The 15586-nt window shown below is 41.6% G+C and overlaps 1 protein-coding gene across 5 annotated transcripts in view; it reads right to left on the minus strand.

The window, feature by feature from the left end:
* The window catches only part of EMB2410 (embryo defective 2410), a 187221-nt gene that overhangs the window by 16888 nt on the left and 154747 nt on the right, over positions 1–15586 (minus strand). For 3 of the 5 annotated variants that reach the window (XR_015690932.1, XM_087678344.1, XM_087678347.1), the window contains 5 exons: positions 6206–7042; positions 5784–6064; positions 5460–5698; positions 5148–5377; positions 4787–4978 (listed from right to left, as the gene is read on the minus strand). Coding sequence is in view for 4 of the 5 variants with exons in the window: in XM_087678344.1 (XP_087534470.1) it covers positions 4787–4978; positions 5148–5377; positions 5460–5698; positions 5784–6064; positions 6206–7042 (1779 nt within the window). In the remaining variant the exon portion in view is untranslated. Of the gene's footprint in view, positions 1–4786; positions 4979–5147; positions 5378–5459; positions 5699–5783; positions 6065–6205; positions 7043–15586 lie in introns of those variants that run through there. The other 2 variants (XM_087678345.1, XM_087678346.1) reach the window with 2 other exon arrangements.

Raw genomic sequence — 15586 nt, forward strand, 5'->3', positions numbered from 1 at the left:
CAAAGTCCTAGGTATCTCAAAGAGAACTTGGCTCTGTTACCATGTGAAGAAATGCTCTAAAACTAGACAACACAAAACCAATCGTACAACAAAACACAAACTGATAGAACATAGTTAGAGTTAGGGTAACTCAAAGGCAATGTGCAGCTAACATTTCTAGCTTGGATGCTTAAAGGCTTTGATTGTTTCCTTGGCTGTTGTAGACACTTCAATGTATTTTAGTTTTGGTACACACATGTACAATATGGTTCTTTGAAGAAGGCAAATACTTCCAAAATCCATGGTAACTATGGTTTCTCTCAATACATATTGGCTATGCCCTTGATACTCCAAGGCTTCACTTTAAATATGTATTATGGTCTCGTGGTGGGATGAGTATCCTCTAGCCCCTAGATAGTGGTTTTTGATACCTCTCATTGGGTGGTTGGTGGTATTCTGGGGTGGGTCTTCTAGTTTATCTTCTTTGGTTATGCTACTTAGATTACCTGTTTGGTTGCACTATTCACATTACTCCAAGGCTTGTAACTATCAGAAATTGCATCTATTGAGACCTAATACCAAGCCACAACGCTTACTCATGCTCCTTTGTCTCTTCTCGTCGAGTTATGTCTAGGGTATTTGCCATCCACCACTCGCTCGACATAATTCTTGGTGCCCCCACTGGGAAGCACCACAAGTGGCTTGGTTCTTAACTTTGGCAGTTCTTGAATTGCAACAATGGGTTGTTTTCATGGAAATGTGGATTTGAAGGTATATGCATGGATTCCTTATGTTGAATGATGCATGCAAGCATTTGGTGTAGTAGAAGATGAGGCAAAGGAAAATTTTGATATACAAGAATTTTCACAATATGCCCACAAGGTAATGAGTTGTGTGCTTGATGATCTTGTCAAAAGTTGGTGGAACATGTGAGAGTTTCTTTAACACAGCAGTTTAGCAGTTTGCAAGCTATAGACCATGTGGTTGATTGGCAAACACAATAGAAATCGATGTTGATGGAGGCAAGAAACAAGCGCCAAACTGATATAGACAGCAATGGGCAGCTTTGGATGAGATGCCCTTTGGGAACTCGGTGTGGACAGTGAAGCTAGAAAGTCTGAAACCTGCAAATCGACATTCAAATTGAATGAAGGGCAACATGCCTATTTATAGAAAGTTTCACGACCTCATACCACAGACCATTTTAAAACTCCCTCAAACCATGCACCATTTCATGGTTTTGATTAATTAAGCTTTGGGGCTATTTTGTGGCTAATTCAACATGTAATGCTTATGTTAGCTCAACACATACCCCCCACTTTCTCTTCTTCATCTTTGATATCCAATAGTGGTAAGTTAGTCTTGTTTGTTTTGTAAAGGTCTTGGGGGTGATTATCCCTTATCTTTCTCCCTTTAGGGAATTGTTACTCAATACACCAAGAACTCATGGAAAACCTTCACTTACTCATAAATCTTTTGAAAAACAAAACAAAAGTGTTTTTTTTTTTTTTTGTTAAGTCCATTGTGTTTCCATCCATCTTTGCAAGACTTGGTAGGCCACTTGGTAGGCGAGAAGCACCCTTTGTCCAATGCTCTATCCTCTTTGGGGTGAACAATTGGGCTCCCTTGGTAAGATAACTAGCGCCTTTGTATCCTCAATGGGTCAATGGGCAATCGAGGTGCACCCTTTGCTTGATGTCGTGGCTGCTTTGGGGTGGACCCCTTTAGGAAAAGAAAAGAAAAAGGGCTTGGACTTGTTTACATTCCCTTTCTCGTTCCAGTTTTGGGCTTAAGGGGCGGTGCTGAGCTAAAAAATCATTCCAAAACTCAAGTTAATTCATGAATTTAAACTTTTTATAAAAACAAGCACGATCCTAGAGAGTTTCAATGTCCCACACACAAACCCTGATTTGGGAGGCCTAAAACCATCTATAAATAGAAAGGTTGTCCTCCCACTGAGTCAATCTCCATTTTGCAGATTGCAAAAGCTAGAGCTTTGTTGCCCACACCCCATTCGTGGAGGATATCTTAACCGAAACTACCCCACACTATCTACCTTTATCTAGTACCAGTCTGTAGCCTTGTTCTCACTATCCTCTCCTCATTGTCCTATCGCCAACTAATCACCATCGTCCACACCTTGCATTTGCTGCCTAGCCACCACCTAGAAGCTCCATTTGTTGTACTAGAGCTAAGGTCCGCTGTCGATGACTTCATCCAAGGATGCATTTCTACTCTATGGCTGCAGTCTTGTTCTATTGCACCACCTAGATGCTGCATTTATCCTTCCGCAGCTGTCACCTCTGTTGCTCGACTCCATTCATTACTGGGTTTCAAAATTTTCTCTCCCACAGCTATCTATACTACTGCCTTTGCTGTACTAGACACTGACGGAGGCTATCTTGCTGCAATTTGTGATCCATTCAAGTACAATACGCTCTCTAACTCATACTCTTTGCCCCCATCCTTCAGACATGGGAGTTCGAGGGCCAATATTCCTTCACTGCATAGTGTGTTTGGTACATGAGCATTGTATTCTATTCACATTTATTCAGCTTCTTATTCATTGTGTTCATTGTCTCTGAGTTACCATAATCGTAACTACTGCCATAATCCTAACTATGTTCTTTTATTAATTTGTGTTCTTATTGTTTAATTGTGTCTAAGTTTCTATGTTAGGGTATTTCTCCACACGCCCGAGTGTCAAGTCTTTCACTAATATGGCAACGGTCATTGTGCCAAGAGCTAGGGATACTAGAATTAGAGTTCATTTTCATAAAATCATTAAGCCCATTTGTCATTTAAATGATCAATAGTAAATTCTTCTTGATCTCTCGTACATACAAAGTATTGGCAAGTACAAAAGTACTAGCATTAACAGTAGTTAGCATAATTTTTCTAACTCCTTTAACAAGATGAGAGGAGTTATTGCCATATGTCACAATATTGCAGTTAGGGGCAGGGTCAAGAGAAGTGAACACACTCTATAGAAAAGTAATATGCTTCTTAGCACCACCATCAAAGCACCATACATTTAAATCCACAACAGACATGCAAGAATCATATAAATAAGGGTCATAATTGCATTTTGCACAAAATGGCCGCTCTGTAGCCTACACAAAATTTGCAGATTCTAACTTAAAAGGAAAGGCATCTACAACAGCCATGCTAGCCTATTTCTTCCTAGCCTCTTTCATAGTGAGTTTAAGACTGTCTTTAATGACATGGTCTTTTGCCGTACAATACCTACAATAGTTTTTATTCTCATTTTTCTTCTCATCCTTGTCAATCTTCTTTGTCTAAACAACATTTATAGATTTCTACTTATTACTAGTAGAAAATGCAATTTTTCCTTTACCTTTCTAACTAGCCACAAAAGCTTGATATGCAACACACATAATTGATCTGTTTTTCCGAGATTGTTCTCCTTGTAGCAAAACAAAAACTAACTCATCAAATGAATAGTCTGCACAAGTGACATGTCTAGCAAAATCTCATTATAGCGATCAATTGCTCCTTAAGTTCTTTGATCTTTGTCAAAAAACTATCCATAGAGTCACATTCATACATACGTTCACTCTCTAATTACTTATGCAAGAAAGCAATATAGGCCTTATTTCTTTCTTGATATAAATATGCAAGCATATTCCAAGCATCCTTAGCTAACTTACATAAGCGAATGTATGGGATCATGGTACATTTAATAGACAATGCAATTAGAGCATGAGCCTTTGTATCTCTACCATCCCAACAAATCTGCTTAGGAGTAGGTGGTGGTGGTGCTCTAGAATTAATTGGAGCAGAATTGGAACCTGCAATATTGTTGATATAAATATGCAAGTATATTCCAAGCATCCTTAGATAACTTACATGAGTGAGTATAAGGGATCATGGTACATTTAATAGACAATGCAATCAAAGCATGAGCCTTTGCATCTCTATCATCCCAGCAAATCTGCTTATTAGGAGTAGGTGGTGGTGGTGCTCTAGCATTTATTGGAGCAGAAATGGAACTTGCAACATCCTCAACATCATCTATTTCTATTGTTTCCACTACACTTACAGTTTCCGACAGACCATCAAGACGTTTTTCAATTCCTTGCACAATGTTCTAAAGCCCGTTTACAACCAATACATGACACGTCATCTAAGTCCAAAGTGGATAATTGGTTCCATCCAACTTGTCCTCAATAGCCAATATAGGAAAACATCTTGTTGCTAGTCATGGCATTCATTGTACTTAATGTAAAAGTTGCTTGTATAGAGGAAAATATACATAAACCCAACCCAAGGTCTGTCATTTTGTAACATATTGCAGTGTTCAATTGCACTGCTAGCAGTGACTTTCATCAGATGATTAACTGACTACTGGATGCTTTGGTTCCTGTAAACCAACCCAAGGTCTGTCATTCTGTAGCATATTGCAGTGTTCAATTGCTAGTAGTGACTTTCATCAGGTGATCAACTGACTACTGGATGCTTTGGTTACTGTAAACAAAGTACTTGATAAAATTTTTCAGAATTTTAAAGTGTCTATTTGTTAGTATGAGAGAAAGAACCATATTTTTCAGGGATCTAAACTAAGAATTTATCCTGAAAATGGCTGGCACCACTCCACTTTAGTCAAATTTATGGCATGCTGAAGGTATCGAAACTTGGACATAACATACCTTGGCATGGCGATGCTGAAGCCAATAAAAGCTTAAGCAACCAAGATATCCTAACTTTTGGTAACCTAGAAATTTCACTTTTTGAGCAATTAGACATTTGAGAAAACATGACTTAAATTATTTCTACAAGAAAGCACCTCTGTTCGAGTTAAAGCATCTGGCTCGCCAGATTTTGTTGACGTGATCACAAGGTTATCCTGCCAGTTTCGAGCTCGTCCCTGGATCTTTAGTTGCCAATCAGCTCCAACTAATGCTAAATCTAGACTAGGATCCAAGCCCTGCTCTGGTTCGAACTTAGCTCGATTAGCATGATCCCGACTGAGACGCACCTATAAATGACATGCAAAACAGAGAAAAACACGAAAATGCCTTGAGATCGTATGAAAAGGACCATCAGTAAACACATAAGCCTTACTATCTTGAATGGCTAATCCTTAATTAAAGTGACTTATTTCAAACTCAGAGCTGATGGATCAATAAAGGATAAAGTAGATGCACCTGAGTTGCCACCAGATTCACATCACCATTTTCAAAAGTCAGAGTACCCTTGGGCTTTATATATTGAGGATCTGCCAGACCATTCAGCTCAACTTCTCCACTAACTGCAAAATTGAGGATCAGTGGGTACACAACTCGGAGTTCTGGCCCAAGATAGAGCTTCAGATTTCTCAATTCCACAGCAACAAGAGACTGTCTCTGCTCTTTTTTGTCCTCCATCTCTTCAGAGCCTGCAACCAAAACCGAGATGTCTTCACACATGTCACAAAAGCAACATCTAATAACATATATAGAGATAGTATGGTTACTTACCATTAGGGGACTGGGACTCTCGAAGATGATCAGGCAATGATGGTACTTCATTACGAGCAAAACCAGCTAGTTTTCCACCAGCTGTCATCCCTCTTAGGCTGGATGCAAGGTTTGATGCAGCCATATTCGTTCCCTTCTCCTGTGGAAGGTATGCTTCTCCATGACTGAGCTTGATCATTCCAGACACAACTGGTTCAAGCAGGCTCCCTGTCACCCCAATTTGACTGTCCACCTGTCCACTGATTACCATATCTGGTCAACTCTTGAATGTCATAGCTACATGGAAAATAAACATAAGGTGATAATTGCAAAAATGTGCATTACCTAAATACATTTTTTGCTCGTACTTCAAGTAAATCAGCTTTCAACTCAATATTATCTGTGACAGAAGAGTCACTAGCCCTAAGGGGAAGCTTTCCTTTCACGTAAAGACGGCCTTTTCTTCCAACACGCCCCTCAAGGCCCTCCACACACAGCTGATTGTTAAGCACTCGTATTGTGCCCCCAAAATTGGATAACGGTCGTGGGAGAACAGGAGAGGAAATTGAAACTCTATGAAATGCTGCCACACCATCCACAGTTGGCTGGTCTGCTGTTCCCCTAACCTAAAACAGTACAAGACTATGAAAGAGATTCTCAAGATGCATTATATTGAAATTTCTAGTCACTACTAAGAACTTGTCATCACTAGCAAGTACTTAACAAAATCAGATGAAGCCAATTGAGCATGGGTTGAGAAAATACACCTGTAGTGTCAAATCGGCATTGCCCTGAAGCCAGTGAAGATGAGGTGACAGTGCTGTTATTAACATCATGCCACCATCTTTTACAGCTGCATCAACTTGTACTGCTCCCTTGTCAGCAAATTCCCAATCCAGCTCTTTGAGACTTTCCGCAAGCTGCACTTCCCACCCTTCATCACCTAACCTATCACGGACAAGCTTCTTTTCTTCCATATCACTCTCATCAGTGATCTTACTCTTGTTTCTGTTCCAACCCCGTGATCTTTTCATCTTTATGATCTGTTTCTGTGCATCATCATCTTCCATGGCATCTAAGCCTTTTGCTTCTAATGGAAGACTACCTCGAATGTACACATGCCCACTTCGCACTGCAGGTTCAAACTTTGCATTGAAGTTAAAGCGATTAGATGAAGTAACAGAAGCTACCACCTCAGCACGGCCCAGATCAACTCCTCCAATAGCTCCATCCAGTAGCCTAACTTGTACATCACATTGTGGCTTAGCTAAAGGGCCTCGTAAGTCTCCCTCCATGTACAGTATACCTTTTATAGACGTTGACGGTGCTCTTGTAGCTGGATAAGGAACTGGCTTGAATTTTGATAACTGTATAGCATGCATCAATGAAGCAACCAAACCTATTGGAAAATTGAGCACAGCAAAGTGCAGATTAGACTTTGGTCCTAGAAGAGTTCCATCTGCATGTAAAGTGGCTGTATCTTTTTGAATGAAAATCTTATCCAACTGGAGACCATCATTGTTATTATAGCTCCCCACTGTACTAACACGTTGAACTTTGTGAGCTCCCCATTCCCACTCTTCTCCATGAAAATCGAAATCAGCCTGTTCTCATAAAAACAAAGAGAAAGAAAACTTGAAATTAACAGTCCTTGTCTATCATATCTTTCCTAGGCACTATCTCATCAATGTGAATAGGAAAGCCCAAACAAAAATTTACTTTCATAACTAAAAAAGTCCCTCTTTCATGCTGCAATATAGTATCCTGGGCTAAATCATTAACCCACCTGACTGTGCACACAAAAACATGGCAATAGGCAATAGAATATAGCATTAATTTCAGTGTTAGTACAGCTAGCCCTGTTCAACACCTAAGTCCTGGCACCTACCTTGTGTACCTGACAACTGCTTGCAGGATTAAACAGAGAAACTCGAATGGGATAGGCTTGGATATGCCATTAGGTTAGAGTTCCAGTACAGAGCAAGCTAGCAGTAGGGACACATGTACACAGTGCACCAATACTGGACTAGATCTGAAGAGGGGTGATACTCCCTGGAAACGTGCACTCCTGCTGCATGCATATATCACCTTCCACCTCCACCTGCCATTTTCCTCCAACCCACCCAGCTGTGCTCACCTTGTCATTTCTCCCTTTCCTACTTTGCACAAGCTAGCACTAGGGTTGCATTTGCACCACTGCCAGAGTGGGATGAAATGATAATACCATGTGAATCCTGAGCTGCTGGATATTGCAGAACTGCTTGTTAAAAATTACAAAACTCGAAACAAAAAGACAGCTCTTGTAATGTCCCTGTTACTTAGTTTATTTTAATAAACAATGTGCATATACATTCCAGAAATTAATTTATGTTGAAAACAAAATGGTAAAGATTGCACATTTTTAAAACTAGCCCTAACTATGAAGATAATTGATGAGATATTATATGCCAGTTCATAGAAGGAAGGCTTGGGAAACCCTCCCAAGACAAGCTTATTAAAACTATGTTTGTAATATAGAACAACAAAAAGAACTAGCCTAGTGGATAGTCACTTAGCAGTTAAGTGCACTTGGTTGACGACACTGCTGGGATGGGTGACCTCCCAGGAAGCTTTTCCTACAAGCTAGTGGGAACTTCTCACGCACAACCAACGGAACCCCTCTGACATGATGTCATTGAAATGCTAAAAGCAAGCGTTCTCTCTTTACCTCCCCCTGATTACTATATAAATAGAGGTAGGGTGTCACATTAGAATAACAACCAATGCAGAAGTCTCTCTGCTGTTGACGCGACGAAGCTCTGCTACTACAATCAGTCAAGCCTCTCTCTCTCCACACCTACGCGGAAGCACTACTCAAATCCATCAAGCTTTTTCCATGGCTCCCAAAAGACGTCGAGATGCTGAGGGAGGTCATGCTCGGAGAACTCCCCAACATGAGGAAGTAGTCGCTACTAAGGGAACTCAACACGTTGCTGAGGCGCAAGCAGAAGTTACCCCCGAATCCATTCAACCCAAAGGACCGGTCATTCCACAACAAACCGAGAATGCGGTCATACCCTGTAATCACGATGGATGGCCGAACGGAGATAATCACGAAATGATTACTTTTAAGCTATTAACTCTACAAGTTTCTAATTTTTCTATTTTATGTTATTTCTTTTTTGCATCTTACAATAAAATGAGGGATAAGTTAGTAATGTTAGAAAATCCCATAGGATAAGTTTGTTACATAGATTACGATTAGTTAGAACTTACTTAAACTTACAAAAACATGTTAGTATTATCAATTGCTTTTTAGGAAAGAACACGGGAATTGATGAGGGCGGTAGATTCTATGCATCGCATACATTGAGAAGTGTGTTTAAAATGTTTTATGGTTATGGCTGCTTTTGGATTTGTGAATGATGAATTGTCTCTTATGATTGCGTGCTCGTAACAGCCAGACGAGTTGTGGATTGTGGTGGTTCGGGATGTTGGGATCCCCAACCCAATGCTCCCTAACACTCTGCAGAGTGTGGAAAAACTCACCAACGGGTGAGGGTCCTATGCTCCCGAGGGAGATAGGTGTTTTTGGTTTTTGATCACTTGAGCACCTGAGAAGGCAAAGAGCCGAGTGATAAGTGCCCCTGCTATGTAGGACGGCTTCTGAGACTCAGGCATAGTTGTCAGGTACAAAAAGTATGGTACCGTAAGGTACTAAATGGTACCTTAAGTTTTTATAAGGTACGGTACGATATTAGTACGAAAAAAATATTCACTTCATTATTTTGAACTATAGATGATAGAACAAATGTTTAAAGTCTAAATAGCAATGCTATTGGAGTATATAAGATGAATACTTGAGGGTAACACGCCAAAACCTATATAGCATATGCCGCATGCGCAACATGCGCTATAACTTAAGAGTGCATACACAGGAGTGGATACATCATACATGAATAATCATACAAATAAGAGGCATGTATGCTTGAGAGAAAAGGTTGAGAGAGAGGGAGAGACGCGAGAGAGAGAGAGAGAGAGAGAGAGAGAGAGAGAGAGAGAGACGAAATGACATGAGATGCTTTATTAATGTCTACAAGAGGCCAAAATGACCTGTGAGACCAACAGTTACCAAACAAACCACCAAAGGTTTTGGTAAAAGATTTATGAATTTTGTTATGGTTTTGTTTGGCATTGCTAAGGCTAAAGTAGCTACCGATGATACATTCACTAATTCGTGTACTCTCAGAAGGTACATTAGGCCAAGCTATCCTCTGGCCTAGTTTTATTAGCAATGTGTACTAATGCTTTGGGTTGGGTGGTGCAAAATGAGCTGTGAACAAAGGTAAAATCAATAGGATTAAGCTACTTGATGATTCTCAAATGGTGCTGAATTTATTTATTGATGACACTAACATATTGTGAAAAATGATGGGACATCAATTAGAAACGTATGGAACTGCTTGAATACCTTATGTATGGCCTTTGGCTCTAGGATAAATCATAACAAAACATGTATGAGGAGTCTAATCAAGCTTCCACTCCCTTTCTTGGTTGATCGATCAAGGCTACAAGATCACCACCACAACAACAACAACAACAACAACAGTCAACAACCCAAACCACCACCAACAACAACCACGTAAAAACAACCAAAAAAAAAATTGCTTGTTTTTTTTGTACGAATTCGTACGGTAAGGTACGGTACGAACCGTATAGTACGAACCAATTCGTACTACGTACGAGGGCAACTATGGACTCAAGGAAGCTTAGAGGGGCTCTGAGCCAGTAAATTCCCTGTTGACCGTGGATGGAGTGCGATCACATACAACCCAATCCTATGAGATTCGAAGGTCCCATCCTAGGCTCGACAGTGCCTTTTTACAAAAAGACGATTTTGTACCACTCTGCAAAGTGATGGTTCTGCTTGTTATTATAAAATAAAGTATTTGATTCCCGAATTGTTTATTATGTGCTAAAGATTGAGTTTAGTGAACCCAGTTTAACTGAGTAATAAAAGGAAGCTATTATTTATATGTCCATACAACGTGGTAGTATGCTTTGCTAATCAAAAAACTAAAGCAAACCCAATCGAGGAAAGTGAGAGGCTTCGATCATGACGATCGAACGCCTATGGTTAGGTGGACCCGATAAGTCGAGTAACTTTCCAACACTAGATAGAGCTGATTAAATCGTAACCCTCCCAATGTCGATAGGATTAGTTAGCAAGTTTAACATCATTTTAGGGGCCAAAGCAGAGATTTTACCTTATGGGTAGAGGGATCGAGTTACACTCTTCCCCGTCTCTCACTCTCTTTGAACCAAGTGCAGTGTTAACCTCACTCTTGTTAGATATGATCAATGCCCCACCCTCATTAGATACTACCAATGATCCATGGTGCTCAAAGTTGTAAGGCTCCCATTATGAGGAGAAGCCAAATGTGGGCCAGGACATTGGTTGAGTCCTGACTTGTATATCAGATGAGGTCTATGTGACCGGATGGCAAAAAGGTGACCATTGTGGGTCTAATCTTTGGGTTAGATGGAGTGGTTAAGCTGGTAGCAACTCGAGGCGCATTGCATCGAGTTGCCGGGTAAGGGAGTTAAAAGGGGCCTCTATTTTGGGATCCGGGGACCGCGGAAGCGGCCCCTGGCTGGGGGGTCCCAAGGGGGCCAGCGGCCCCCCTGGCGAGGGTCCGAGGGCAACGCCCCCGGCCCAATGGTAAAGGGAATATTCCCTGTCCGACTAGTGGAGGCTCATATGGTAGGTCGGTCAGGCCGACCTAACAGCCTTCGTGGGCTATAAAAGCTAAACTCCTTCACAGCCATCCATCACTCATCTTTCACCCAGTCAGAGTTGTTGTTCCAGCTAGCCTTAAGCTCTTCACCTATCTTCTATCTAGATCGCCATCTAAGCTTCACACAGTGGAAGCGCACGGGTCAACAAAGCCATCTTTGTATCAATTGTTTGGAGTTAAAGAATTTACTGATTCTCCTCTTATCTGTTGTGTACTCTCTATCTCTTTCTCAAATTCTGTTCGCTGCGCCCTGTAATATTTTACATGGTATCAGAGCCCAGGGGGCTCTAGAGATCGGAGAGTGTGTAAGAGGCAAAGGCTTCAACAGCAAAGAGAAACTATGTCGACTTCCGGAAGTGGTTCTGGTGCATCAGAAAGCGGTGCAGGAGGTGGTACTGTTGTACCAGCTATTCAAATACTGAGGATTCGTCCACCAACCTACAGCAAAGGCAAGTTAGATGGTACAAACTACACCTTGTGGAAATTCAAAATTACAACTATCCTTGATTCTTATGAGCTTCTGGAGACTGTGCTGGGGATTGATGCAGAATCACAGTCTACCCCCGATCCATCAAATCCTAGTGTGATGATTCCTCCGAATGCAGATCTTCTACGAGCTTGGAAACGAAGGAATGCAGATGCATGGTGTGCCTTAGTTACAAGCTGTTCTGACAGTGTTCTGACTTTGATTCAGCATACAACCAAAGCATCAGAGGCTTGGAGTGTACTAAGGAGTCAGTATGAAACACGAAACCAAACAAGGATTCAAAACTTGAAGAATCAACTAGCAGCGGAGAAGTTTGCTAAAGAAGAAATGGTTGAAGCATTCATCACTCGGATTAAGAATCTGCGCGACCAGATGGCTGGCGCTGGGATATAAAAGACTAGCGAAGAGCTAGCTCGGAGGTGTCTTCGGATTTGTCCATAAAAGTTTGATGGACTAGTAACTGCCCTTAATACTCAGGTGAGACCTCAAGCTTTGACTTTTGAGGAGTTTTGTGCATTATTGATGGAGGAGGAGTTGAGGCTGAAAGCCCGAGAAGAAAGCAACAATGGAGATGCTGTATTCTCTGCCAATGCAAAAGGCAAAGGTGGTTCCTCCACAAAAAATGATGGTGACAAAAAGAAAAAGGGTGGCAAGAAGTTTCAAGGAGAGTGCTTCTACTGCAAGAAAAAAGGACATGCAATTGCAGATTGTCGTGTCAAGAAGGCAGATGAAAAGAATGATACCCTTAAAAGTAAAGGGAAAGAGACAGCCAATACGGCTGAAGCAGAGTTGGAATTATTCATGGCGACCATTGAGGAAGTGTGCTCCTCGGCGCAAGAAGAATCTACCACTGACTCATGGGTGTTGGATAGTGGGGCCTCCCGTCACATGACCAACAAGAAAGGTCTATACAGTTCTATGCAGCCTCTACAATAATACATCACTGTGACGGTTGGAAATGATGCTAAATGCCCTGCTGCGGGCACATGTACTATTTCTTTTGTTGCTGCAAATGGTGAAGTCAAAAAGCTTTCAAATGTATTGTATGTTCCCGAAATTAGGAGAAATCTGTTATCAGTTGTTTACTGCCATAACTGATCTTGGTCATGAAGTGAGGTTCAAGAAGACAGGTGCAGAAATTCTTGATAGTGCTGGCATAATTGTTGGCAAAGGAGAAAGAAGGAACAACCTGTATGAGCTAAGTCCTCTTACAGCCACCGCTGGAGTGGGTACAAGTAAGCTTTGGCATGAAAGGTTTGGACACATCGGATTTGCAGTGTTAAAGGAGATGCAAAAGCAAGGTATGGTTGCTCACCTACCTACAATAACTGAATTGAAGGAACCATGTGAAGCTTGTATGATGGGCAAGCAACAGAGAAAGGCATTTCCACAAGAAAGCAAGAATAGAGCACAGGCTCCTCTAGAGTTGGTGCATGCTGACTTGTGTGGTAAGATGCCTACACAGGCCTTGGGGAGATCTTCTTATTTTATGTTGATTATCGACGACTACAGTAGAAAGATGTGGGTGTACTTCCTTCGTGATAAGGCTGAAGCTTTTGGTAAGTTGAAAGAATGGCTAAAACTTGTTGAGAATGAAACAGGGAAAAGTGTGAAGAAATTTAGAACAGATGGTGGTGGTGAGTTCAACTCAAAGGAGTTTGAAGGCTTTTGCAAGAACAAAGGGATCAAGCGTCAATTGACGATGCCTCACACACCTCAGCAGAACGGTGTTGTGGAACGCAGGAATCGCACCATTGTGGAGATGGCAAGATGCATGCTAAAGGACAAGGGATTGCCTAACCATTTTTAGACTGAAGTTCTTAATACTGCATTCTACATTCTAAATCGGAGCTACACAAAGGCTCTCAAGGGAAAAACACCTCATAAGGCTTACACTGGTAAGAAACCATCTGTCTCACATTTTAGAATTTTTGGATGTGAATGTTATGCACATGTTCCAGATGAGAAGAGAAACAAGTTAAAACCAAAAAGCAGAAAATATATCTTCTTGGGTTATAGTGATGAGCAGAAGGCTTACAAATTATATGACCAAGAGGCAAAGAAGATCATCGCGAGCCGTGATGTGGTGTTCAAGGTGGAGCCGTATACAGTGGAGGAGGAGAAGGCAAGTTCTTCCACTTTATCATCAAGCGAAGAAGTAGCCCACTATGAACCTGTCCCGAGAGCTGTCCCTATCCTTAAGGAAGAGGAAGCATCATCTTCAGATGATGAGGAAAAAGTTTACCAACCTAACATCACCCCACCGGAAAAGCCATTGCCGCGCTGGGTGAAGCAGCTCTATGACCACAATAATCCTATGCTTGCATCTGTTGAGGAGAAGGCAGACGGACCAAGGAGGTCTCAGAGAATAGAGGAGCAAAGGAGGGCTTCTGCTCACATAGTCAATATGGCCTTGATGGTTGAGATTATGAGAGAAGTAAAGGAGCCAATTGACTTAGAAGAAGCACTTGCAGATCCATCATGGAAGGCTGCTATGCAAGCGGAGTATGACAGCATAATGAAGAATGACACTTGGGAGCTAGTGGATCGACCAGCAAAGCGGAAGGTTATTGGCACCAAGTGGATCTGGAAGGTAAAGTACAAGGCTGATGGTACCTTAGAAAAGTACAAACCTAGACTGCTTACCCAAGGATTTTCACAAGTTGAAGGGTTTGATTTTCAAGAGTCATTTGCCCCAACTGCCAGAATGACCACTATTCGCACGGTACTTGCAGTGGCTACCCACAAGAAGTGGCCAGTGTATCAAATGGATGTTAAGTCAACGTTCTTAAATGGTGACCTCAAGGAGGAGGTGTACGTGGCTCAGCCACCAGGGTTTGAGGCACCCCATTCTGAGAACAAAGTGTGTAAGCTGAAGAAGGCATTGTATGGGCTGAAACAAGCCTCGAGAGCATGGTATCAGCGGATAGATAAGTTTTTTTTTAACCTCAACTTCAAAAGATGTGCCTCAGATGCTAACTTGTATGTTTACACGGATGGTAAAAAGTCTGTAGTGATTGTCCTATATGTGGACGACCTTCTTATTATAGGTGACTATGAAGATATGATCAACCAAACTCGAAAGGCTTTGAGTTCTAAGTTTGAAATGACAGACTTGGGCTTGCTGCACTATTGTTTGGGGATTGAATTCTAGCAAGAGCCAGGAAAGATCTTCATCTCTCAAAAGAAGTATGCATGGGAGATCTTGAAGGCATTTGGCATGACCGAGTGCAAGGAGATAGCTACACCTATGGAGGTGAATGCAAAGTTATCAGTCGAGGATACATCAGCACTAGCAGACATTGGGAGGTATAGAAGGTTGGTCGGCAGTCTGATCTACTTGTGTAACACCAGACCAAATATCAGTTTTGCTATTGGTGTTTTGAGCAGGTTCTCAAACAAACCTCGTGAGAGTCATTCGAAGGCTGGGATGCGGGTGCTCAGATACTTGAAGGAAACTCTTGACTATGGTATCACATACAGTTTCGGAACTTCTCTTGTGGGGAACTGTGACTCAGATTGGGCAGGAGACAGTGATTCCAGGAAGTCAGTTTCTGGTTATTGTTTCTCTTTGGGTTCAGGAATTTTCTTTTGGATTAGTAAGGAGCAACCAACAGTGGCATTGTCTTCTACCGAAGCAAAGTACAAGGCAGCTTGTTTTGCTGCATGTGAAGCAATATGGTTGAGAAGGATTCTATGGCATATGGGAGTGCAGGATAAAGAACCAACTGTGCTGAGATGTGACAATCAGAGTTGCATCGCCATTGCCAAAAATCTAGTGTTTCATGCACGCACCAAACATATAGAGATCTAGTATCACTATGTGTGTGATTTGATGGAGGATGGGATAGTGGAACTGGTCTACTGTCCAACAGAGGAGAATG

The sequence above is a fragment of the Lygodium microphyllum genome, chromosome 5 (genome assembly GCF_053477565.2).
Source record: "Lygodium microphyllum isolate KBCC chromosome 5, Lygodium_microphyllum_v1.1.10, whole genome shotgun sequence".
In the NCBI taxonomy this organism is placed as follows: domain Eukaryota; kingdom Viridiplantae; phylum Streptophyta; class Polypodiopsida; order Schizaeales; family Lygodiaceae; genus Lygodium; species Lygodium microphyllum.